Source organism: Nylanderia fulva, unplaced genomic scaffold (genome assembly GCF_048542155.1).
Source record: "Nylanderia fulva isolate GAGA-0341 unplaced genomic scaffold, ASM4854215v1 Scaffold20, whole genome shotgun sequence".
In the NCBI taxonomy this organism is placed as follows: Eukaryota; Metazoa; Arthropoda; class Insecta; order Hymenoptera; family Formicidae; genus Nylanderia; species Nylanderia fulva.
The window spans coordinates 3453715-3481231 of NW_028190264.1; the positions used below are offsets into that span (position 1 = coordinate 3453715).

Genomic DNA, 27517 nt, shown 5'->3' on the forward strand with positions numbered 1-27517 from the left:
TAAATCTAATAGTGCTCGATACCTTTGCTTGATCCGCGACACATCGTGATATTAATATCATCAATGACAAAGACATAAAGATAAAGATATTCAAAACGATTAATTATGCAGATCGATGTACGCGAATTTTTAATATCGGACATCGGTATTTAACTCGTGTAGAGGCAGTTAAGGTAACAGATAACTAAATATGGTAAAAATTTTGTCACGAAACCTTTCAAAGAGGCTACTAAAAAAATTATTGCTGAATAAAATATCAATTGACTAAAAATACCTTGAATGTGATTTTCAAAAGAGAAATCTTAGAAAAATGTTTTACAAGATATCAATGAAACCGGAGATAAGAATCAAAATTTTTGATTTTATTACCGAATCGACAATTAAGGGCCAAAAAATTTTAACAAAATTCAATTTTATCATCTTTATAAAGATATTATAAGAAATTATACGAAATACACATTATATGTATTGGAATATCTCTTCTCGCGTGCGATTAAACGCGTCAAGAGGCGCTCGACGCTGCGCCAGACTCGCGTTTCATTCTTGACTCGCATACGCGCGGCTTAACAGGCGTGTTCACAATGTCGGCAATTCGGGCCCTTCACTTCCCCCTGAGATCACCCGGTAGAGAGGTATCCTACGATTGCAATGCTGCATAGCATGACTCACGAGCGCCGTATAATAATAAGCGGTGCCTCGCCGGCATCGCAGAACCTTGGACCCCAAATGTCAAGGATTCATCCTTGCGTTCACTCCGTGATAATGACCGATGATTAAAAAATTTATCCTAAACATCTTTTGTAAAGCGATCGAGAAACGATTCTTCGATCGCCATCGAGAAAGACGCACGTTATATATTCATACGTATAAATACTCGTATATATATTTTTTCCAATACATTAATTAGTCTCGTTAACATTAACATTAATGTAATTAAAATCTCTTGAACAAAAGAAACGTAATATATTATTAGGTTTCGCAATTTTACACGCGGCTCAAATTCACCCGATAATTTAATCGCACGAATGCTGGAAATACAATTGCATTTTTTCATCCCCGTCAGAGCTGCCGAAAATACAAATTTATTATGTACATTCGCACGACTGTGCAAGTTTTAAGTGCGAAATACGAACTCTACATTTTACAGCCAAGAATCGTTCTTGCCGCATATAATCGCCATCGTGACATCTGCTGCCTTCAACTGGCGGACAGCAAGAATCATCCTTTTCATCTCGCAGCAGCACCCTTTTCATTCAAAGCAACAGCTCTATCCAGTCGCGATACACCTTGTGAAAGAGAAATGCCGGAATTCCGACAGTGACTCCTTTGGTTGTGCATCGCGGAAAGTGTACAGAGGCTTTAATAATGTCGGTGACACACAATGCCGTCGGCGAGAAAAAGACGACACCCAAACAGGGTCGCCGGTGAATCCGTGCGTTCATCGCATGTCTTAAAAATATTTTCATCCAGATTAATACCGCTAAATTAATAGTACGAACAGAAAAATATTTCGACGAGCGAGAAGAGAAAAGACTTCGAACGTTAAATATATTTTTCTTGTAAAAAAAAATATATATATGTAAAAACCGCGGAAAATATTCGACTCGGTTCGCCTTTGCGGTCTACGATTTATGATATGAGTCCCCTGTGGATCAGAGCCAGCGTTATTGGCGTGAGCATTTTAAAAAGGAGTCTGATACTGACGTGTCTCTTTCCACTTGAGAGTGCGGAAGAAAAATATGTTCCTGACTCTTACTTGCAGCACAGGGGTTATCGCGATCCCCTAGGAGCTAAATATTAACATAAATTTAGAAAATTTGTGTGAAAAATTCGTGTTATCATAAAACTGCACTTTATTTTCCAATCAATTGATTTTCTTTTGATTTGTCAGTATGTAATCTTTCTTTCCTTTTAGAATGCACTATCTAAAATTGTAACGATAAAAATGATTGCGAACACTATTCGCGATAGAAGATTGCGAATTGTTTCACACAAGAGCAACGAATCGAAATATAACAATTTTTGGACGAGAAGTAACAAGTGAGAGAGAATGGAGAACGTGGAGAACAATCCAAACGATTTTACAGTCAACGAATTAAAAGAAATATTACAAGAGCAGACAGGTCTATCAATAGCAGACATAAAAATCGGACTGATAGTGAGAGGCTTTTTGATAGAGATTCGATAGGTGAATAGATGTTGCAAGTATGAGAAGAAAGAAAAGAAAGAGACAAATGAGAATTTCGAGAGAATACGAGTGTGCCGAATGCAAGAAACGACAGTCCTGAACATCTTCGATGGAAGATAGAATTTTGCGAAGACAAAAAGAAGTGATGGAGCAAGAGCTCTCGAGCACAACAAGAAATCGAAGTATTGAGAAGATAGCAAAAAAATAACGATGGACGCGAATCGACGAGCAATTAAAAATCCAGCAATTTTCCACAAACCAATTGCAAAAAACGTAAACACGATTAAGTTGATATATTTTAAGGATGACAGTAGCACATGTTTGAAGCATCGGAAAAACGTGTCAATCTCTTCGGGATATAGGATTATTCCGAGATATATTGGCATGGAATTATGATTCGATAAAAATTATAATCGGATCACGTCTAAAGGGCAAAAGTGCAAGAACGGTTCCACTCGAATCCAAATTATATTATAAAAAATAAAAAATAATATTAATAAATTTCTGATCGAGCTAAAAATATTTTCACGAACCGAATAAAGTGAGAAGACAATTCAAACGTACGTGGCGAAGAAACGAGGCCTTCGATGAGTGTGCATCGAGAGATAATTCGAATTCAAGATCGAAGGTGAAATCAGGTCAGTTCCAAGACAGAGCTTTTACGTTCTGCATAGTTTCATGATTGCCGACGCCGGACCATAGCTCCAATGTTATTAAAATTTAGGTCAACCGCGCGCGCGAGATATCGAGAAATCACGTGCAAAATGTTCACGTCACGCGCGAGACTCACATGCAAGGCGCGATGATAATACAAGTGTCGGTTTTCACTTGGCTGGAATTTCATTTTATAAGGGAGAATGTGAAAATAACTGAAATTCCCGCGAGCAGCTCTTCTACCATTCGCATAACTTTTCGCTACAATAGGCGCGAGACGATTTACACAACGTTGCATATTTCATTCAAACAGCCACGATTGCGGTCTACACGAGCATCAATTAGCAAAGGCGTGCATATATATATTGTAGTAACGAGTGACGCCGTTAGTCGCAGAAATCAGTCTCTTTTAGTCGTCGCTCTTTCAAACACGGAAAAAGTGCAAAACCGTTGCGTTCAACTTTTTGATCGGAGTTTTGTTACGAATGTTTTTTTTTCACTTCCAGTTGCGCACCGATCTGTTAAACAAAGTTTCACAGGACTTAACTCCAGTTGCATTAGCTACCAGTTCTACATTTAAACACAAATACACACTGATTGACGGACGTCTGTAGCTTTAATGGCAATTCTATGTAGAGTGAAGTCGAAGGTAAAATCTCGAACAAAAAAAAATAGGAGGTCGCAGTGACGTAGTAATACTTCAAACGTAGTGCAAATGTAATTTTAACTACGAGGACTCGATGTACTTTACAACAACAAAAAATTTGTATCAATTAATAACGATTCGTTTTTGTATCTCGATCTTTCCGAAATTACATAGTTTCAGACAAATTATATTACTTATTATAACTTTATGTATCGCATATGATGATATCTATCTATATACGGAGAGAAATTTTCTCTTAAAATTTACCCTGAAAATCATGGTAATCATCATGGACAATATGGTTTTGGAAGAATTTTATAAGAATTTCTCTGATTAATATTTATCGCAATAAAAAATATTAATATGTACATAGTAAAATTCATCGAACATATTTTATATTTTAATTGTGGTAGATATTACTATTTTTATTGTGGTAAATATTAATCAGAGAAATTTTTATAAAATTCTTCCAATACTGTAGGGTAAATTCTAAAAAAAAAATTCTCTTTGTGTATGATAGATATATTTTGTATTATATGTATTACACTTTCTTTTCGAATTGCAAATAATAAATTGCCTAAAACGAACTTAAGAGTATAATTTAATGCATTGTACGAGTTATGTATTTGTCTAATAAGATTGTTTAAGAAATATTTTTCTTTCCGTACAATAAATTTTACGTTCAAATTTTACTATTAATATCAGTAAAACATTCTAATGTAATCAAAAGCAAAAACGAATATTTTGTTTGCGATTTACTACAATCATCAATATCATTACTTATTAAGAGAATTAAACATTTTTAGTTGCGAGATGACCTACTATTTACTGAAGAATATCTGGAAAAACATGTATTTTCCGAGTGTACCGAAAACATCGTCGAAAAACGAAAGACGCGGACTTAATGTTTCAGTGAAGGGGAATTATATTAATCTGTTGGCGTCCAGATAAATCGTTACTGCAATGATTGATTCGGTCGACGATATGACAGCGTAACTGGAGGTCGGGAAAAAAGATGTGTCAAGAAAAAGGATTAACGTCACCGTTTCCGAAGGATCGCAACGAGGAATTTGCGGAGATAAATATTTAGCTCGAAAGTCCAAGTTCGTCGATAAATGACGCCGCGAGCACGAAAGACCATTAGAGAGACGCAGCCATCTCATTTTAAGACCACACCGGGATCGTTTTATCCCTCCGCAATCCCTAGCAACTTCCCTCGACGGTCTCTGAGAGGAGGAAAAGGAACATCCGGAACACTCGGAACGTAAAATATACGCCGCGTATTTTACATATACGTCTCGCATTTTTTCCTGGTGCTACCAGCCGTTACTTTCCGTTCGCTTCGGTGACACGAGCATATACGCGATGCCTTATGAATGAATTGAAACGAACGAGACTGCAGCTAACTCCATTTTAATGATGAGATTCCACGGATACACCGTATAGTTTTGCCGGGTCGGACGAAAAATTTAATTACGTTTTTTCTTCTCGTATTTCTTTTATTGCCGATTACAGTCCCCGATGACACTATAAGTCTAGAAAAATAATAGTAACTTTCATTCTTTCATTTTATTTTTTATTATTTATTAAGAATTTATTTATAATAGTATTTATTTATAAAACGGTATAATATAATTTATTTATAATAGGATTATTTTTATTTATACGATCTATAAATTAGGATAATCGAAAACTGAAGCTTGCTGTCGAATTATATTATCCACAAATTTCATTGCACCCGGACTGTAACTTGATCTGTCTTGAATTGGTTCATCAAGATGCGGAATATTATTCGTATTTCTTTTATTGCCGATTACATTCCCCGATGACATTATAAGTCTAGAAAAATAATAGTAACTTTCATTGTTTTATTTTATTTTTTATTATTTATTAAGAATTTATTTATAAAACAGTATAATATAATTTATTTATAATATTATTATTTATAATAGGATTATTTTTATTTTTACGATCTATAAATTAGGATAATCGAAAACTGAAGCTTGCTGTCGAATTATATTATCCACAAATTTCATTGCACCCGGACTGTAACTTGATCTGTCTTGAACTGGTTCATCAAGATGCGGAATATTATTCGCCGATATGAATATTCATTATATAATCGTGAACCGTGAAAGAGGAGTTAGAAAGGTCGTTAACGCGAAAGGCGTACGAAGTGCATCATCGCCGCAGTCGTCGGGGACGTAATTAATGATCGAGATAGAGAAGTCGCTAACCATCGGAGGGTGGTGGTGAGAATTTAGAAGATGAGCAGGCATTTCCCATCTGCAGGACGCGGAGGAGTCTGAGGAGGAGAGAATTACGGAATCTCGCGCTCGCACGGATGATCGAATTATGAACGTAGCGAACCGATGATGCTGTTAACGTGATATAACGCATCGTCTCTCCCCATAACGTTATTATCCTAAATTGTATATTGCAATGGTGGAAAATTTCCTACCGAGCACGTTAACGGCATCTTTAAGAGATCTTTAAGAGACCGCCAATATAAGACGAATATATTATGCTCATTATGAAAAAATATTAGAAATAATGAAAATAATGCGAAAATGCATTTGTAAGGTCGTCTCGCTTTTTTTGTGCTTTCTGAATGCTTTGGAAATCTTTCTTATTCATAGCAGGAAAATTTATGACGACAATTTCACGGTGGAAGGCATTTCGGGTTGTAATAATAACGTCAAACTCATTTACGACCTGTTATAAAATTATTACAATGATAAGTTATAATAGTCATTATGAAGGAGGATTTCAAACATTTTCGCGGAAAGTCGAAACCATTATCGACTAAAATCAAGTTCGACCGACCAAGTTCAAACGATCGGAAATAAAAGTCTCCATGAATAGCTGGCTGAAACGCTCGTTCGACTTACAATTGCTATTCTTCGAATACAATTTCTCCTTTTATTTTAACTTCAGCTCACGTACTTTATACCGTTCATTAGCATATCGTACAACTTCGAAAGAGACATCTATATTAAATTAGAAATGCAAGGAGCGAATCTTGGGAAAAAATAAGGCTTTAAAGAAAGCGGCATGCGTACTAAAATAAAGAAGCAGAAATTAAAACAAAAAAGTAAAAAATGTTATATTAACGGTAATAAATAGCCGTCGCAAAAAAAGGAAAAAAAGAAAAATCGCGATGTTGACAAATAGGTATAATCTCGTTATAATTTCGAATTGGGAAACAGGTTTCCCAAGAACTGACATATTATCCCGCGAACTTCTGCCGCCAACAGCTTGCTTCGGAAGCGCACCAAGATTATTTTAGATAGAGATTCATGAAACGCAGCAACGTTCACCTATTTCCCAACCGCGTCGGCGAATTCCAGGACGCTGTCACGTGGGTGTGACGTAGGCGTGCGTACGTGTACAGACAGCGCGCAGAAGGATATGAGGATGTATATCCTATACGTGTGGATATACATGTATATATGTACGAGCTTTGACGTTGATGAATAGTCTCCTAGAGCCCTCCGTTTCTGTCTGTCCCATAAACATTGACCACCGTTCGAAATTCACCCTTTGCCATCCACACCAACCCCTACCTCCCCCTTTTCTCTATTTAGTGCTTCCTGTATCTGTTGAGTAATACGAGGCTGTCTTGGCAAGGAAAAATCGCGTTCGCGAAAAATGTGCCTCGGACCAAGGAAGATTTTTCAGAGGCAAGAAATCGTCAAAGTGACTCGAATGAAATAGAAATGTAAATTACTTTCAAGTAAAATATATCTATATATTGTCGGAAAATTAAATAAATTTTAAAAATCACTGAGCTTTATATATAAAAAATATTGTTACAAACGGCGTGTCATAGAAAGAGTATACAACATATTCTTTGCGAGATGTATTTAACATTCTAATATAGAAAACAAAGGTGGCGAAACACTGTCATTATTGTTCTAGATTACTTAATCTATCTGCTTAATCATACGCGTTTAAATCTCATTTATCTTATGAACCACTTTGATCCTCTTCATCGTGATTATTTATCGCGAATTGAAATATCAATTATAAGTAATCGATTTTTAATTAGCCAACTGCGAACACTAAGACGTTCTTTCAGCAAAAATTATTGCCTCGTCCGATAATATTAAATCCATTAAAAAAAAAAAAAATTAATAGTCGTAACTTCGAAAGGGCAAATGTACATAAAATGATAAAATGATAAATTACATAAAAAATCTAGAAAAATACGATCAACATTTCAATAATAGAAAGTTATTTAGAAATATATGTGTACATGTCGAATAATATAATTACAATATATTTAATAATATTTTATGTATGTACAGAATTAATTTATTGTTAAAAATAACACATTTCACCTATTTTTTTCATTAGTTTCTTCAATATTTGCAATAATTTATCTTCTAGCAGTTCGGTTAGAATTTTCATGGAAATTCTAAGTAACTTTAGTATCGAAAAAACTGCACTCATCAAGATAAAGCAGACGATCTGAGTATGTATAAGTACTAGTATTCGCAGAGATGAATTCACCAAATGCTTATAAATGCCCATTGGCTCAAAAAGCAGCAGTATGAAAAGAACAGATAGCTTAATATGAAACAAAAATATGGATTCGTTATAAGCGAGATATATAAAGTCGGTGTTTTCTTGCATTTTTCGCAGCGATCTATCGCAAATATCTGTGGCAGCCACATGTGAATCTTCCGTTAATCTGTATTTGTACCTAGTTGAAATTGAAAAAAAAATATAATAAGCCTGAAAGAGACTGAAGTATTGATCTTCTATCTTTACCCGAAACAAAGAGAGCCCGACGAATAGAAAGTCGACAGTGAAAATCGACATCCGAATTGCTGTGACAAGTTGAACCAGTCATTCAAAATGGCGATATCAAGCGGTATCGAGGTCATCCACTACGAATAACCGAGAGATGAAGGGCGAGCATTCCGATAATCCCGACATATGAAGTTTCCCTCCGTTCTATCTCATCTATCTTTGTCTCTCATTAGCCACAAAGAGACGACTATCTAACTCTCGTCGCTTACCCTCGCTTTCTTGGAGAGCCCTTTAAACGTTCCTTTGCAGATTAAAAGCCAAAATACCGCGACAGTAACTCCAAGAGAAATATTATGTTTACTTTGAGAAATAATATTCATAGGTAAAGTGATGCTTTATATCAAAAAGTTATTTTATTATTTTCAATACATCAAATATTTTTATATATAAAATTCTGAAGTTTTATCAATCTGTTAACACTCGAAATTTTTTTTAAATTCGATGAAAACGTTCTCACGTGTTTAACGTTAAAACTTAATAACAGAGATCATTTATTTTCTGTCACTTACAACTTGAAACTTACTTGAAAACTATTAGCACGATTTGGCAATTAAGGAAGAATTTTTTTTAATTAATTAAGGTGAAATCTGTCATTAAAGTATGTCGGCGAGCTATCATGTATATCATTAATATATCACAATAATAAAGAAAATTTCAAAGACACAACTACACATTATAAAAAAAGAAAGCGATCTAGATATGAATCCAACTGAAACTGTATCAAACATATATGTTTATCAGAGATTTCTGATTTTTTAGATATTCGCATCGTTTTATACGCCTCTTTTTCTTTCGGCATGTAATAGAAACTACAAAGTCAACTCTATATTCAATTTGACTGAGCAAAGACCTATTTCATGATTAAACGGACAAGTTCGCTTATTTTTAGTTCAAGCATTCCCATCAAATATTAAATAAAATTATTCGGGAAAAATTAAATAAATATTTAGAACATAGTTTATTGATGGAAAAATATAATGAAAACTCACTATTTTCTAATAAATACCTTCAATATTAACGGAGCAAAAAGAGAATACAGACAGCTAGATTATGCTGCCTTAGAAATTCTGAAAAAAATATAACCGTCCCTCTGGAAAGGCATTTCCATTTTTAAACTAAAAGCTTTGGAATGCCCCCGCTATTTCCCATTATTGCCCGAACGAAAATCGATGGAAGACAGATACAATGCGATGTAACATGAAGATCTACTTCAACCTTTTTGTGGCATAGAGAGAATGCAAAAGATGTATGCTAGAATGTATACAACGATCTAATGTTCGAAATATACACATCATCATCAATCACATATGAAGATTTCGTAAACACGCTCATACATAACGTAAATTCATTTTACATTAACGAAGCAGGTACAATAATTAGCCGATAATAATTGATATTACGCGTTAATGTTGTCCAAAATAGTTATTAGCATCTTTAACTCAATTTAATTATTTAGTAACTGCGTACATAAAGAAACATACAATAAAATGTATGTAAAAGAATATTAATTCAAAACAAAATAGTAAAAATATACATATATTTAAAACAATTTATTTCATATTTATTTTGCATCGTCTCGTGAAAAATTGTGGCGCACAATTTTCCAACTTGATTTAAATTTCGCAAACAGTGATTGCTATTTTTATGCTGAGTGAATTTTGTCTGTCAACTTTCCGGACGAAACGGTGAAGTCGCGTTCCGTTACAAACACTGTTTACAGCAAATAAATCTCCATGCCATTAATTTCGGCGACTCTTGTATATCCTACAAAGCAGCAAATCTTTGTTTTATCGTCAACGATCAGACTGCGCCGTCCGACTGCGAGAGTCCGATCGTTTACCGAGATCGACTACTGGTCCGACATCGGACGAAATAACACACATCGCCGGTGAAAAAGGGACAGTGATAGATGACGCAAAATTCTCGAAAACGTACCGTACGGTTTATCCAGTAAATTTCTTCCTACCGACGAAATGCAAATGGCATCGACAATTAACGTTGTTATGCAAATGGATATTTTCAAAAACAACCAATCTATGTTTGCAAAAGTAACAGTTGCACTAAATCCATTTATATTTGATTTTAAATTATAATATATGGATGTATAATTATTTTTATATATAATTTTATTTTAAATACCTTCACGGTTGGAAAATTTGTACTTTTCTTTTTATGTTAAAAAAGTTCGTCAAAATTTTTCTGTTAAATATTTAACACATTTATGTTAATTTTAACATATTGCTGTTGTGTTAAGTAAACTCAAATGTTAAATTATTGAAACAATTGAAAAAAATTTTAAGAAGAACACAATGTACATTTATTTTTAATTTTACACAATAAATATGTTCTGCATTATTAGTGACAAGATCTGTTAAAATTTAAAAAAAAAATGTTGATTTTACTCGAAAATATAAATAAGAATAATAAAATGTAAACTTAATATTTTTTAAGTTAATTTTTACATTAAAACTATGTAAATTTTATATAAAATTTATTCCAAATTACTTGATACTTTGCATTTATCTGTATTAAAATATTAACACAATTATTCGTCATATCTGTACTTTGATTATATAATATTAAATTATCCATATTATATTAAATTAATACAAAAATTTCTTTATACGTGGACCGTTTGGAACATATGATATTTGTTAAGTTTACACAAATTTTTTAGCTATATTTGAGTGTACATGATTTCTAGTTTGACGTTAAAGTATAATGATCAGATGACGTGATTACGTAAGTCGTCTCTTCTCGTTTAAGGATTAGTCGAGATTTATCAGGAAACACGTCGATCCCATTCAAACCCACCTAATTTCCTTAGAGCTTAAATCTTCGGCGAACGGAAATAGTTTATCGTTCGGAAGCGACGTTCCGTTCGACGTTTCTGCTTTCTAATTTACACCGGAGAACTGTCCGATCGTCCGTAGAGATTGACTACTGGTAGAATTAGAAATCGCGACTCGTATCACTGATTGCAACGAAGTTTAACGGACAGAAATAAATTGCAACACGTAGCGAATTTGCAAATAAATAACTATGTCGAACGTGTAAAACTCGTATACGATAAATTTCAAAATGTTTTACATACGGATCTTTCTGATCAAAATAGAATGACACGAAGATTTGAAAATACCTGCATAAATGTTAGCCGAAGTTAATCAAACGCTCTCGGTTTTAATTATTTAACGTGTCGATTTTCGCACGTTGGTTCTCCACTAATTTCCTTAGCAAAGGTAATGGAAGGGGGAAGAATTTGTCGGTGAAAGCGCTTGCCTAAATTACCGGGGCGTACTCGTAGGAGAATATTCTCCGTGTCAAGGCGCTTTAGCCCACCATTAGGCTGTTAATGTCCGTGACACGCGCAAAATTAGCACCCGAATGGCGAATTGTACGGGATTTATAACGGGAGCGAATATAATAGACGGTCTGGTGGCACTTGTGCCTAGACTGTTTACCATTGCATAAAAGCGACGCAATGTTCGCATGTAAAATGTGACGACTTATAAAACTGTATTATTAAGACACAGCAAAACAAAATGACGCTGAAGTAAAATATCTCATGAGAAATAAAATTAAAATTAAAATAAGTTATAAATTAAAAGACCGACTTAACGAGCTTATTAATTAGGTGTTAACAATTTATTCTAAGTCATGAAAATAATACAAATGATAATTAGTAAACGTTTCGACTGTACGACAGTCTTTAATTATTTGATTTATGGATATGTTAGCAAAGCGATATTTGTATTGATAAAGACTGTCGTACAGTCGAAACGTTTACTAATTATCATTTGTATTATTTTCATGACTTAGAATAAATTGTTAACACCTAATTAATCAGCTCGTTAAGTTGGTTTTTTAATTTATAACTTATTTTAAAATATCTGATATTTTTATAAAATAATTATAAAGTATTTTAAAGTCGATATTCTTCTATATACATCCATAATGTAATAATACAGAAACTGCGATAAAATTCAATCACCGTTATAACCACGATCGGAAAATGTTAAAAAGATTGACTAGCAGCCGTCTTTGGTCGATATTGAAGCCAACTGAAGGCGCGCGCACGCGAATTCAAGAAAATACGATTAGAAGTTTGCAGAAGAAGATGAGATTTACAGAAGCGGTCGGGAAGATTCACCATTTCCTCCAATCTTTCCCGACCTCGCCAACGCGATTTCCCTTCAATTACATCCCAAAGGTTTACACAATTCCGTAGGACCCCCTGACAGTGGACGTTGAAAAGTACGCAGAGTATTACAAACATAATAAATGATTCTGGATGGCAAGAACGCGCGGTAAATAAACCGAGCAATTTCCGGAAAATCCCCTTGTCGAGTAGAAGATTCTCATACGCGCACCTGCGACCAATTTCTAACTGCCTTTAAGCCTATCGGTCGCGCGCTTCCTATAACTGTAACTAGATAGTCGAAGAATTAATTATAACTTTAATTCTCCGTAAGTAGAGTTTGGCACAAGTGCGACCGATTATAGAGAGTTTCGAGCGACAAATCATTATATACAACACATTAAAACCATCGGTTAAGTTACAACACGCCAAACCACTATCCCGAAAGACAAAGAGATTTCTGTGTATACGTCATATCATTTAATAAATTCCAAGAATTTTCGTGTACTTAATTTTTTATACTCGTCCTACAAATCTTAAATAAATTTTACTCCCTTTTCTCTGCTGTATACAAATTTTCTCCGTATAAGTTTATCCAAAAATGGCAGCTTTCTTCTCTCAAAATTACAAAAAAAAAAATATATATACATGTATATATATATATATATATATATGCAGTATATCATCTTTAAACATAACTGTACAGTGTATATGAATTTAATATTATATTATTAATATACATCTAATTGCTCTCATTATTATTTATAACTGTCAAAACAAATATGATACTTAATTTAGCGAAGTACTTTTGGCATTATTAGCTGACGAGATACTTCTATTTTTTTTTTGCTGCGTAGTAATTTACATATCTGATGGCACATACATAATCTCTAATACTTCCTATTAATATTTGTTCCAGATGGAGGCGTGGTGGGTGGTTCAAGAGCAGGACCAGTGGTGACTCCACACACACTGGAATTGACACCACATGGCAGGGTTTTGCTGCAGCTCGCGCCGCCGGAGACTGCTCGCGCGTATTTACCACCAGAATATCGACCCGGTCGGATTTATTCGGACACGGATTCGGAAAAAGTACGTTACATTTCCAACGCACAGAGCTTGATGATGCGCCATTAATAACTAATTTTTCAATAACGGATTACGCGCGCTCCGACTGTAAAATCCATGTAAAATAATTTTGATGAATTTTAGTGTAGCATTTTGAAATTTTCTTTTACTACATCCGTTGCTCTATCATATAACACCGACTCACTAAATCTTATTAACGTTAAATTATTCCTGCCTAGTATGTTGTATAAAATATTTGTCATAAATTTTAAAATTAATTTTCTCCATTTTTTCCCGTAAATTTTCTCATGTCTCGTTCGGTTTCCCGCCTCTACAACGCATTTATTTATTATTATCCGAATTTGCGAAATGCTCGCAGCTTTTGAATAATCACAAAATGTGATATCTGTAATGCTTTTAATGTGTATTATCCCGATAAAAATAAATATTCAATGAATCGAATAATTATGCATAATGAAGTATTTCCGTGTAATCACGAAATATGTGGAAGTTCGAGAAGAGAGAAACATATTTATCAAAAATATCTTCGTTTCGGCTGGTCGATTTTACACATATGTGCGTATAAATAGCGTCGCTATTTACCGGAAGGGCGAGGTCGGTGATGGTGTAATTAAAAGAGCGAAGAATTAAGAACGCGTTCTATTAAAATCCTTTCAGCGCGAAAAGGATTAAGCCGCCATGGTCGTCCTTTGACGGTCCGACGACTCTATATTTGCTCGACATCCGCGTTTCAGCGTCGAGCTGAATTTTTAACGGGGCCGTCGTTTTGCGAGGCCGACTGTTCGAAAGATTTCGAAGAACGTAAAGAGGGATGCAGCATTTTTAGTACCTTTATCAAAATCCCCTAGCGCCACATTTCTCTACGTCTCTCTCCATATTTTTTTCGGCGCGCGCGTCTGTCGGATTTTCTCGCTTCCTCCATCTCTCGCCGCGATTTCTTTTTTTTTTTTTTCGCTCTTTCTACCCCCTTTAGCGCCATCCTTTCTTCCCGTTGATGGCCGGATAGAGCTTCGTTGTTTCAACACGGACCGGGGTATTTATCTCCTGCAGATTAAAGGCAGAACAAACGGCGCGCACGATAAATAAACTTCGGCTCTCATCGTTCTTTTATATCACCGATTTCGAAGCCTTCCCTCTAACGAAAAGATAAGTCCTTGCGGAAAGCACGCAACCCTGATACAGCCTGCTATATCCGTATCGCTCGTTAATCTTGCGCACAAAAGCGATTGTAATTTACGTTTACGCGACTACAGGGAAAACTTTGCAATCCGCGTAACTATATTGATGTAGCATTGAAATAAAATCTTTGGTGTTTATAAAGATTCAATGGTAAAAATATAAAGTCTATATATTATATTTTAATCATTCGATATTTTATGAAATCTCTTGCGAAAAATTGTAACAAATTTTAAATTTTCTGACATGGACATTCGTATGTTAATATATATTTGTTAATATATAGAAAAGTAGTATGATGGAAAAAATTATAATGTCAATACAATTAAACAAATTAAAGAGAAATGATTTAATATTGGAAAAAAATTAGATATTAATTTTCGCATTTTATATGTTATTCGGAAACTAGAATTTATGATATGGGACTGAGAAAATATTTTAAAAATGTAAAGAGGAAGTTCAAGTAAAGTATATTTCTCTTTCCACTTACATTCGTAACGCAGAGAGATATTATCTTGAAAATACTATATTGATTAAATGCAAAACATGAGAAATTTTTTCACTAAAACTCGTTAGAATTTAATATTTCAATCTGTTTTCTCTCTGTCAGTATTCTATACACAAGTCAACATCAAAATGCAATATTCAATTTCAATCGAATAAAGTACTAGTGCATCTCCATTAACGATGCTTTAAAACATGATATTGAGAAATAAATTCTATTTTATCGCAAAGATTTTAGCAAAGAAAGAAGAATGGCATTTTATTTCAGGAAAAAATATAATTAATTTTATTGCGCTACTGAGCTGGAAATAATTAACAGTTCATTAGACATTCAGCAATACTTCTTCAATATGAAGACACAGACAACAAAAGACGTTTACAAGAATTATACGAAAGGCAACTAATTTAATCTTGTAAAATGCATGGAAAGAAATGCCTTTTCTTTTACAAGTTTCTACAATAAAACAAAATAAAAAGAAAAAACGATACAGTAATTTCTACAACTTCCCGACATAACACCAGTAAACTGTTCCGTTCTACATTGCAAAACCCCAATATCAAACTTTGATTTAGGTACAGAAGACGAGTGTATGATTTGAACATTTCATATTCTCTCGCCTGTAACGTAATAGGATGTTAATAAAAAGAATATGTAATCATAAAAAAATTTTTTAATAAAATTAATAGCATAATTATATTATATAAAATTCTATGTAAAATAGATATTAAATACGGGCATTAATCAAAAGATATGCAACAAACAAAAAATTAATTATATTTTTTGGAACAGCTAAAACAATTTCGAATCTTTTGTTTATATACCATGTATCAAATATATGTGTAGAGCAGCATATATATTAAATAATAAGAAATTTATTTATGCTAAAATTTAAAGTAACGTATTTTAAAATTTATATTCGTGTATAAAAATGTGTACGGATTCACGTAGATAAGTAAATAGCTACTGAGAAAGGTGTCAAATGATTAAAGATATTTTCACTGAATTTTGTAAAACAATCTTGTGAAACTTGTAGATTTTTGCATTTATTTTTCTAGACGAAGATCTATAGGCTGATAAATAAAATACCATCTCGAAGAGTAGTCTCTCTTGTATCAGCTAAGCTGTGTCGCGCGGCGAAGAATAATACATCAATCTCGAGTCTCGAAAGCCAAGTCTTTCTTGCCATCCTAAAGCGGATTTAATAATTGGATTTATTTGATAAAAGAAAACACGCATATGTGAAACATGCATGCACACGTATCTTGATATATCAAGAAGGATTATATAATAGATCCGAGAATAGCAATTATCAATATTTTTACTTGTTGAAAAAACAATGTTATCCAATACTTTCATTCAATATTATAAAAAAATATTGACTATAGGTACTTTATCTCTTTAATATGCTTGAAAAATAAGCATCAATGACATTTCATCTTCATTTAATATTTGAATAAACAGGACATTATATTCAAGATGATATAAGTTTGCATCAGTGCAAGACTTTTATCATGCAAAACTTTATACATTTCATTAATTTTAATTATCCAATTTTTAATTACTTCATTGATACATTTTATTTCTTTTTACATAAATATCAGTATTTAAAAAATGTGAAAGCTTCACAAATTTAAGCTACATTGACTTCAAGTTCCAGCTGCATCATTTTTTTCGTTTTTTCATAAAACGGGAAGCAATGGTAACTACATTATATATATATATATATATATATATATATATATATATATATATATACATGTAGGCTACAGCACCTGTGCGACTCTCAGCGTTGTGTTACAGAGATCATTCTAACAACTCGCTTGTGTCACGCAGTGAAAAATGTAAGAGCGACAATCGTCGAAAAAAGTAACGCTTTTTCACGCTCGTGTTGGCCTAGGTAATCGTTGTATATACCACTGTAACCATTGCTAGTGAATATTTCGCATTCTCCGAAAAAGTGAGGACACAACTACATATGCGTTGAAATGCATAGAATCCCATAAAGAGACGGATTTAGAAATTTTTAGCAAAATATTTATACTGATTGAAAAATATTTTAGAGACTTCTAAATCTCTCTCTAATATTTGATCTTATTTTGATTACAGATGTGGATGTACTCTTTAGGAAGGGCGTTACTCGACACGACTCCTAGAATAGCGGCATTAACGGGGACCGTTTCTGTTTCACCCTCTTCCGCTTTGCAATCAGTATTTGCCGCCATGACGGAGCCTGATCCTCGTAGACGTGCCTCTTTGATGAATTTGCTCGATGTAAGTTTTTAAGTTTTAATGGCTTTCCTCCTCTATCTCCAATATATATAAGTTTCATTTCCCGACGCGATAGCCCACGCTCTCGTATCAGCGTGTTCTCGATGCAGTAGTTATTTACAAGTGCGTTGAATGTGCGTTTTGTCCGCCCTTTTCGAAAAACTGTTGTACTCGATTCATTTATCATCAACGCGAATATTCACGCGCACAACAGGATCGCGTTACAGAACTCGAGAGCATTGTGAGCGGAGCAATGCACAATCTGCTATAATAAAAGACTGCCGATTTTACCACGAGGAGAACGGGTCAGATAACTCGCAATTTCGGAGTTTATTGCACGAGCATTACATCGACCGTTCGAAATAAATCAACAAGAATCGTTTATTGCGATTTTTAACGTTTGATATTTTATCCTGCGCGTTTTAATAATGCGTAAAAAGTCATTTTCCGAATACGTATCTTTCGTCAAATATTTTTTTTTTCAATTATCTGATTTTATGATTTTATCGTTCTATTAATAGCCATACTGAGATAAATGTACATCTATTAACACAACTGCAAAAGTAATCTATATATTAATGCAAACTATATATTTAATATAAATAGATTCAATAAAATTAATAAAGTAACAAACCTGGTATATATATTTTTTAAATTATTATTTCGTAATTTATTTTAACATAATAATTATACTTTTTACTTATTGAAACATATTTTATATTCCACGATTAAAAAAGTTATATAATATTAGATTCAAAAGTTAAGCTACAAAGAGTATTAACGAATAGTAACGAATGTTTTAATTAACAGTTACAAAGAGAGAATACATTCCGAAAATGAATTGAATAAATGAATCTGTTAGGATAAAAGCCTACCTTCTTATATTAAATCAGACGTTTGAATAAGCACTGTAATATATTAAAGAAGTCGTCATTGCGTAGGCATGACGAATCGTACCTAAGGTACTTTATCGTAGCTACACCGTATCGTACGCGGCACCGATCTTGACAACCTGCGGTTAACAATACCTAATCCCAAGTATAGTAGCACGTAGCAAAATTAATTTTCACATCACGGTTACGAATGGTGAGTAATTCAACGTCGCGAACGTGCTCGTGCGAGCAGCTGCATCGGACTAAAATCGAGCGCATATACTCGGGAAGTGCATGGCGCGCATCGAGAGAGACTGGAGAATAAGCAATTAGTCGTTAGTAATATGTAGTTCTGAATTTTCTCAATTATCTCACGCAACGTGTCACGAGGACTCGATTCGACTGAAAGGACTCAAGCACTTGAGACGTACAATTAGTCTCAATATTGCATATACACTTTATGATTATAACAACTATTGCAATTTTTTATCATACTTATATAAATTATATATAAATTTAAATAAAAATAAAAATATTATATTATATATCATCACGCTTATGCATTTTATTCGAGCTTGCATTTATTATACATGCAATAATTTAGATTTGTAACTTTTAGAAAACATGACAGATATTATATGTTAAAAATTATTAGAAATCTTAATCTTTAAAAATTTAATTGAACACAAAATTATATATAATATATGTACACTTGTGCAATATCATGAACTCGCTTCCAAATAATTTTCTTCAAACACTATTAACTATGCGCGCATATATAGAGATTATGTCTGACTTCAATAATATCCATAGAAGATTAATCGATTAACCACGTAGACTTAATCATAGCCACGATACAGCCCTTGGGTATCCGCCGCCGGTCTACAGCTTGCTTTAATTGAATTACTCATCACGGAGAGAGCGAGCGCGCTTCGCGACATTTGTGCGACGAGACACCACTCGAGGCAGATGTCGATGATTTGTATGACAAGGGATACAGAAGAGAGACACGTACAATGCGAATGTATGCGCGTCTCTTTAAGTGAAATTCCGAAGACCGAGGGTGAATCAAAGAGACGATATTTAATATTTCAACTAAAACGCATAGTGCAATTTAATTAACTGCACGAAAGGCGTTCCGCGATAAAATCTCTGTAGTTAAATTATTATTTTTTTTTTTTTTTTTTTTGAGGAAAGTAAAATAAAAAGTAGTAAAATAAACGTGAATTCAATATAAAAAGATATTCCAATTACAGCTAAAAATTTAATATTAATAAATGATCTCAGAAACTTTAATAAAATATTAATTCATCTCATTTTTCGAGCTATATAATGTCGACAATTAAAAAGTTGTATGTAAATTGCATGTAATGAAATCGCATTCTTTCCTTTCTTTCTCAGAAAAAAGTAATTTTTGATTCATTGAAGAAAGAGAATTTGTTGTCGTGAGAAAATATTAAGTAGAATATAATATGCGAGTCACTCTATATATTATATTTTTCTTTATATACATGGGTATATACAAACATTTGTGTAATTTAAATACACGAATTAAATAATCAATTGAGTCAATATTCAGACCGTCTCCGACAATTGCAAATAATTGCTCGATGAGTTACGGCACGGTGCGTTTGAGGAGTATTATGTACAAAAAATAATGAAAAATAACAAAAAATGAAAAATATTTTACATTGTTGTAAAAACGTGACATTTGATTGAAAACTACAGAGATAAATCGGATATTCCTTATGTGACATTTATATACAACAAAAAAGTCTATTTGTTTTACCATGTTAACTTAAGTCTCAATGGTCTTTTTAATGAGTGTATATATTTTATATAGTTGTTCATTATAATTTAAATAAATAAACGTTACGTGAAATATTTAAACGATCGATATTAAATTGTATTTAATTAATTTCTGATTGTCCACATAATATACTCGTGTGTAATAAATAACATGAGATTAATATTAATTAAAACTCTCATCTCTCTCTTTCTCTCTCTCTCTCTCTCTCTCTCTCTCTCTCTTCTATCTTATTTACGTACTAAAATTAAATCGTTATGTACATATTTTCCAGGTGCGATATCAGCGTGACAATTTGCGATATCACACAATTTCGTTACGTACATGCGAAATTTTAATATGTAACATGCACGAACGATTTCTATCTGTTTATATCGGATAGCGTGGCATTTACAGGGATGCAAGTGACAAGATGAAATTTAATCGTGAACGATTCGCAACGCCTCCGCGTGCGATTAAATGATTTTGATCGAAAGGCAAACAGACAGGAAATACGAGTAATACAGACTTCTCTCGCGTGTAAATATTAGGATGAACAGATTGCGTGATAGAGAATGCGGTCGCACGTTGCAGCGCCGCTTGGATGCATTATCGCGAGGATGCAGCACGTCACACGTTTCTACACGGATGCGGAGAGAGCACGCGATCGATGCGATCCTTTCAAAATTTTTCCAGTCAATTTCCTTAGAATAATCTTACAATTAGACGTGTAAAAATTTAGTGGAACAGAAAGACATTTTCGATTTACGGGCTAAGATATACAAAAACCACGATTGACTTTGGATTTGAATATCAAGAAGATTTTCGTATGCAAAATTCGAACTTCTTGAATTTTATAATAATAACTTGAATAAGTATAATAGCGCAGTGATTACAAGAGCCGGAATAAAGATTAAAACGTCTTGCGTGGCGGAGCGATAAATCTGCGCGAGCTAAGTCACGAGGTCCGAATCTCGCTCTCGAGAGATTACTTTATGCAGCCGCAGGACGTCATTAGGCACGATGGTGTCGCGACATTATGAGGAATAAATTCGCGGACCGGTTCGTGCGCACAATTCCGGGGATTTTCAGAGGATTTAACGCGGCTCGACGAGAGCGACGGTTCCGGACACGAAATTGCATACGAACGCACGCGGTATGCATTCTATACGTACATATAACTACGATAATTTCGCCGAGCCCGATGATTAACGGCCAGCAATCTCAAAATCGCGGCGGCGGCGACCCTTTCGAAGCCAACCCTCTCAAGTCTTAAAACGCGTGAAAATTTAGGGTAAAACAGGAAATTCATTTCTTTTTCTTACCTCGAATGACATTTTTAATTTACGAATGGGATAATGTGCAAAAGATACCATGATAAAAAAGATTTGACTTTTAATTTGAATATCGATATCAACAGATTTTTGTACATAAAATTCAAACTATTTCAGTTTTATAATAACTTGAATAAATAATAATATACTGATATATTTGATTTATATGTATATGTATAAAACATTTTATATGGATATATGTCTACATGTTTGATTATACACATGTCTACGTCTGTCTAAATGATATATGTCAGATAAACGTCCATTCAAGTTCATAATAATCATCGTGAACATAATACGACCGCACCAATGCGTTTATCGTGCTAGTCAGCGAGCCGATTATCTAGTTTTGAAACTTTCGCATCGCGCAATAGAGAAACGAACTATTAACTTAAAGGAACAATGGCTTTAATCGGAATTCTATAGATCCGACGAGTTGAGAAAAGTGCCGCTATTTATTAACGCTTTCTTCTATTCCTAATAATAGTGTAATAAATGCGAAACTTTTACAAGATTTTCCTAAGAACTTTTACAAAGATCTTGGGAAAAAATAGGAAAGAATACTCTTTTCATGAAAATTGTGTGATAACGGTTGACGAAAATATATATATTTAAAGAATCAATCGCAGAGAAAGTAATAGTCTACATAAGTAAACTATTACGTTCTTAACAAATAATAGCAGATGGTTTGACTATTCGGGCCAGGACTAACATCCACCGACTGCGAAGTCAGCGTGCGATTCTAGTTTAACCCAACGGCGTGTTCAACCATCGGGGGCTGCTTTATCTGTGCGAATATAGATTCCAAGGCAAAGTAGGTACTCCGAGGGCTGGGATAATTTATTGGTCGCCGAGGAATCCTCGATAGAAATTGCGGTTCCGTATTACGCCGCATGCAGCGTGCTCCCGCGCCCTTTCTCGTCGGCGAGATTTCATCAATTTTGGGGGGTTATCGGATTAATATATATGGCAAACTGTACTGCCTTAATCAAGTAACTTTGTCTCGCAAAAAATAACACCCGAATTTTTTGTTCAAATTTTTTATATAAAAATTTATACTTTCATTTTTTATGCCTTCCCCTAAATGACACAATATTCCAAACCGTGTCATAATTTAATTTACGATGTTAATCATCATATATATTATATATAAATCCTTTGTATATTAGATATCAATACCAGCCACCCACACTATTAACATATAATTCAACGTATCATGTTTCTCTGTTTTACAGGTAATATCTGAATATTGCCGAACACGTTTACAAGCAAGGCCCTTTACGCATATAGTGATGGAGATGTATCGGGAAGTGGTGAGATCACCGCAATATGCCGCGCGAAAGCGAGCAACCTACTATCAGCTGACAACTCTGTGTCCTGCACGAAACATCGTCGATCAGACAAGTCGCGAGAGAATCTACGGCCAGCATCATCTGAAACGGCAGCAGAACCACGTTCAACTGCCACCATTTCAACATCAGCCTGATGTCAGACATTTGTCGGATCAGCTGACTGCTCAGCAGAGGCAGCAACAACAACAACAGCAAGATCACGCTCAATTTCGCTCGCTTCAACAACAACAACAAAATTACGCCCAGTACTCGCAGAATCATCGTCAGAATCATTACAATCATTATTACGCGAAGGGGGCGCATTTCAGGGCGCAATCGCGCAATTCCCTGTCGCACCCTAATCTATCAAGCTTATGCGACTCGCAACAGCAGCAGCAGCAGCAGCAGCAGCAACACGGAGAAGTTACCACTATGAACGTTTGCAGAACACAGTTTCAATCACAACTGGACATCCAAAGCGGTAGTCGATCGATAGGACCGTCGACGACTCATCATCAACGTCGGATTCATCATCACTCGAGAACGTATTCACAGCCGGTTTACACGCTGCCTCAGCACACCAGGAGCAGCGGCAATCTGCTAACGACAACTACCAACGCAACGACTGACAGTAATCCTGACAAAAATATTTACGACCCGATATATGCTCTGCCGGTTAAGCCCTTCCTGAGCTCCCAGGATGTGCGAGTCAATGGTCTAATGGCAAAGGCGATTCGTCGCGGCGACGATATTCACGATGGATCGTCATCGATAAGCAGGTAAGCGCAGGACATCGTCCTTTTGTTGATAAATCGATTATATTTCATTAAATTTGTTATATCATTTTTACAATACATCGATAAATCTCCTTAGGCGATATTAAATATTTGTTTTCAAAATGCAATAAATCCCGCGATAGCTCCTTATGTCAAAATTACTTCAAAAATTACTTTATATCGGAGAGAAGTAATATCTCATGAATTTAAAATCAAATGTCCATCCTAATTAATTTTATTTTAAATTTCAAACAAACTTTTACTTATAAGTTAATTAAATAATAAAATTATAACATATAAATTATTTATAAAATTTTTATTTTTAATCTCAAGTGTCAAAAGTAAAAAAATTTAATAAGTTACTTAAATCTCATTCTATTCTGTACGTTCTTTTCTCATTTTGGAATATTAAAAACAAACAGGCATCCGTCGAACACCGGTCGCTCTCAACCGAACATAATTTCGGAACCGAACGAACGTCTTCGCGAGGATATTTACGAACGCACATCTATGGGAAGAATAGTCCTGCAAAGGCAGCACTCGAACCCGCAGCTGCCTAATAGAACGCAAGTTGACGAGGATTTCAAACGATTGTCGCAACCGAGTGTCGCGATGATTGAATCTCGATGCGTCGCGCAAAAGGAAGAACAAATGATTCGGCAACAAAATCCAGTGTCTTCCATGAGGCTCAGGGGAATTCAAGGACCCCCGAAGCCACCTCGAATTATCACCACCCTGAGAAGAGCTGCTCTCTCCGACTCGGAGTGTAACAACCAAACGGAAGCGCCGGCGAAACCTCCCAGGTAATTTTTATTTATTTGTCATCGCGCAATCAATTATATCTGCGCGTAAAAATTCACTGTAAGTCTATTAAATCATTAAATCACGATAAAAGAAAGAAGAAAGTGAATTATTCTTCAGAAGCTCAAGTAACGAAATTACGCTGTTACTCCTATATATAAGAAAATGTGCATTTCCGAAGCAATTTGTACTACTTTCAGACTCGTTCATTTTCAATTCAAATCAAATTTTAATCAATAATCAATTTCGTTTGAAGCTAGGAGGAAAGAAAAAAAAAGGATTTCTAGTAGATTAAAACCTCCACTCTTTTAATTAAATTTCCTTCTATTTAGTAACAGTATTTTTCCAAATCAAAAAATAGATCAGTCAGTTCTTATTTATTCTTACAAGGTTTTAAAGTTCCTTTAAAGTAACATTCATATGTACATGCAAAAGCGAGCGGATTCACAACATCGTGTAACATCTCGAGTTATGAGACGAAGAATCTGACAATTTATCCCTTCCAAAATTCGCACTTTCTCTGCCGGAATTTCATCAATCTTGCGACAAGCGCAGGCATTAAATTAGAGTGCGAGGGAGAACGTTAAATAGTTCCGAGATGTTCGCATGCGACCCGCATTATTAAGTTTTGCCCCCCCAGTCATATATTCGTGTTAATAAACGCTTTTGAGCAAACCAAGTTTGCTCTCGCAGAGAAGTATAGGCCTCTCCTCCTCTAACGTATAAGTACACACATCAGTACACTTTCGAAGCGCACAGAATGTGTCCGGAAGCGCGTAAAATCGACTAAATGATGCAGCCACTTGCAAGTTAATGCATGCCAGTCGACTATTTCGCCCCCGCGTTTATCCGTGGAAAGGTCGAAATGTGGCGAACCTTTGACCTTCGCGAAAATTGCGAACTAGAGATTTTACGATGAATCAGAAATTTCGATCACAAATAGATTCACCAGAATTTTCGATCAAAAATAGGATCAGTCAGAATTTTCTATCGGAAATAGAAAAAAATACATGCGTAATTAGTCGCAGAAAATTGATACCAATTGTTGCGTCTGGAAATTATCAATGGTTAAATTAAAATTGTGTTTGTGATTTTCTAACAAACAAAAGCGATAAATCTGTAATGCAAAATAATTATTGCAACGAGTTTCAGCGTTGGAATTCAAGTCCGGAAATATCAATAAAATGTAAATGTTATTTCACTGTATGTCACTGTTGGCATTCAAAATATTGTTCAAAGCGAAATTTAAATAAACTGCTTTTTCCATAGGTTCTCATTCGACTTTTAAAAATCAACTTAATTTAATTTTAAAAGATTTGTTTGTCTGTCAAAAAATCGAAGAAATTAATCAGACTCATGCTCTTTGTCAAACACAATCAAATAAATTTAAAATGTGTAAATCTGTGAATTATAAAAAAATTAAAATTAAACTAAAACTACAATATCAAAGTTTCAAATATATATTCAAAGTTTTTCATTTCTTAAATATTTAACTTTTAAAAAAGTCAATTTTTCGCAAAGTTATCTACCCCCTTAAAACATCATTGAAATTAATTCGGTTTTAAAAGAATCCATGACTCTTTTTATCACGTTTCGTTCTTATGTCAAATTAATATACGAATGGTAAAAGATGGAAAAAAGAGAAGAAAAGAACAGGTGAAGAAAAAGGGACGAAACAAGAAGGCACTTAACGATGACTGCTCTAAAAAAGAGCATCTGGAGTCTAATTAAACTTTAATTAAACTCCGCACGAGAGTTAACATCGCTCTGCATATAGCAGATCGCGAAATTCCACGTTTCTACGAAATTTTGCTATAAGCGTTTTGGTTCGCTGTATAATTAGGTGTATCGCGGTCTGTTATGCCGAATAAAAAATCCACTCTACTCGATCCATATTAATCACGTAGTCATAGAAAAAAACGATGACGAAAAAACGAATTGCGAGCCGTTTTTTCAATCCTAGCTTATCAAGAACTGCCTAGTTTTTTCTATAACACATATACATTCTTATAATAAAAATTGGCCTGTTAATAATTTGAAAAAATTGTAAAATATTGTTTCAGAATCATGGTAAGAAACGGGCCAAGAGCTCGGCGAGGAAGAGCAGTGCAAAGAGCACCATCGCGTCTGTACAGAACGGTTGGTGGTCCCATCAGGTGTTTCAATAAAGCGCAATGTGTGGGTCCTGAATTTGTCGTACGAGCTAATCAACCTCCGAAGACATTGTGTGTGGGTCAAGTCAAGGTAAGAAAATTAAAATAATAAGGACGTTAGATAATGTCAAATGTCTTTCACTTGACATATATCAGAATTTTATAAAAATATCATCGATAAGAAAGTTGCTTGGATAATGATTTAAATTGTTAATAATTTAATAATTAAAATAAAAGTAATAAGGACGTTAGATAATGTCAAATGTCTTTCACTTGACATATATCAGAATTTTATAAAAATATCATTGATAAGAAAGTTGCTTGGATAATGATTTAAATTGTTAATAATTTAATAATTAAAATAAAAGTAATAAGAACGTTAGATAATGTCAAATGTCTTTCACTTGACATATATCAGAATTTTATAAAAATATCATTGATAAGAAAGTTGCTTGGTTTGATTTAAATTTTACATTTCTTTTGAAAACTGTCCGATCAAATGGAATTTGTGTTGGTATTTAAAAAATTTTGCGAGAGCGGCAAAACAAAAGTGATTTCCGGTACCGGGAATCGAACCCGAGCCTCCTGGGTGAGAGCCAGGTATCCTAGCCACTAGACCATACCGGACGTTGTATGGTCTTCGTATTACATATCATCATCCTCATCCGATTTTGTCCATTCGTTCAATTAAAAATTAAATAAATGTTATATAAATTTATATCATTATGTGAGGAAAAATAATTTGAAAGCGGAACCATGTTCAAACACTTGCAAAAATATAATTTGCAAAAGATATTCTTCCGGTACCGGGAATCGAACCCGAGCCTCCTGGGTGAGAGCCAGGTATCCTAGCCACTAGACCATACCGGATGATGATGATGGTAGTGATACAAATAATAATAACATACAATCAAAGAGAAATGTTTTTTTAAAAAAAAATTTTTTAAATATATTATTTTAAAATAATTTTTTAATAATTAAC

The 27517-nt window shown here is 34.2% G+C and overlaps 1 protein-coding gene and 2 non-coding genes across 8 annotated transcripts in view; 1 reads left to right on the forward strand and 2 right to left on the reverse strand.

The window, feature by feature from the left end:
* The window catches only part of LOC114944077 (uncharacterized), a 78339-nt gene that overhangs the window by 41425 nt on the left and 9397 nt on the right, over window positions 1-27517 (forward strand). For all 6 annotated transcript variants that reach the window (XM_085482384.1, XM_085482381.1, XM_085482379.1 and 3 more), the window contains 5 exons: window positions 13364-13536; window positions 17321-17485; window positions 22710-23584; window positions 24004-24384; window positions 26446-26626. In XM_085482384.1, coding sequence (XP_085338510.1) covers window positions 13364-13536; window positions 17321-17485; window positions 22710-23584; window positions 24004-24384; window positions 26446-26626 — 1775 coding nt within the window. The remainder of the gene's footprint in view (window positions 1-13363; window positions 13537-17320; window positions 17486-22709; window positions 23585-24003; window positions 24385-26445; window positions 26627-27517) is intronic.
* TRNAE-CUC (transfer RNA glutamic acid (anticodon CUC)) lies at window positions 27091-27162 on the reverse strand. The gene has a single exon. It is a non-coding gene; the product is annotated as a tRNA-Glu (tRNA).
* TRNAE-CUC (transfer RNA glutamic acid (anticodon CUC)) lies at window positions 27334-27405 on the reverse strand. Its single transcript has one exon. It is a non-coding gene; the product is annotated as a tRNA-Glu (tRNA).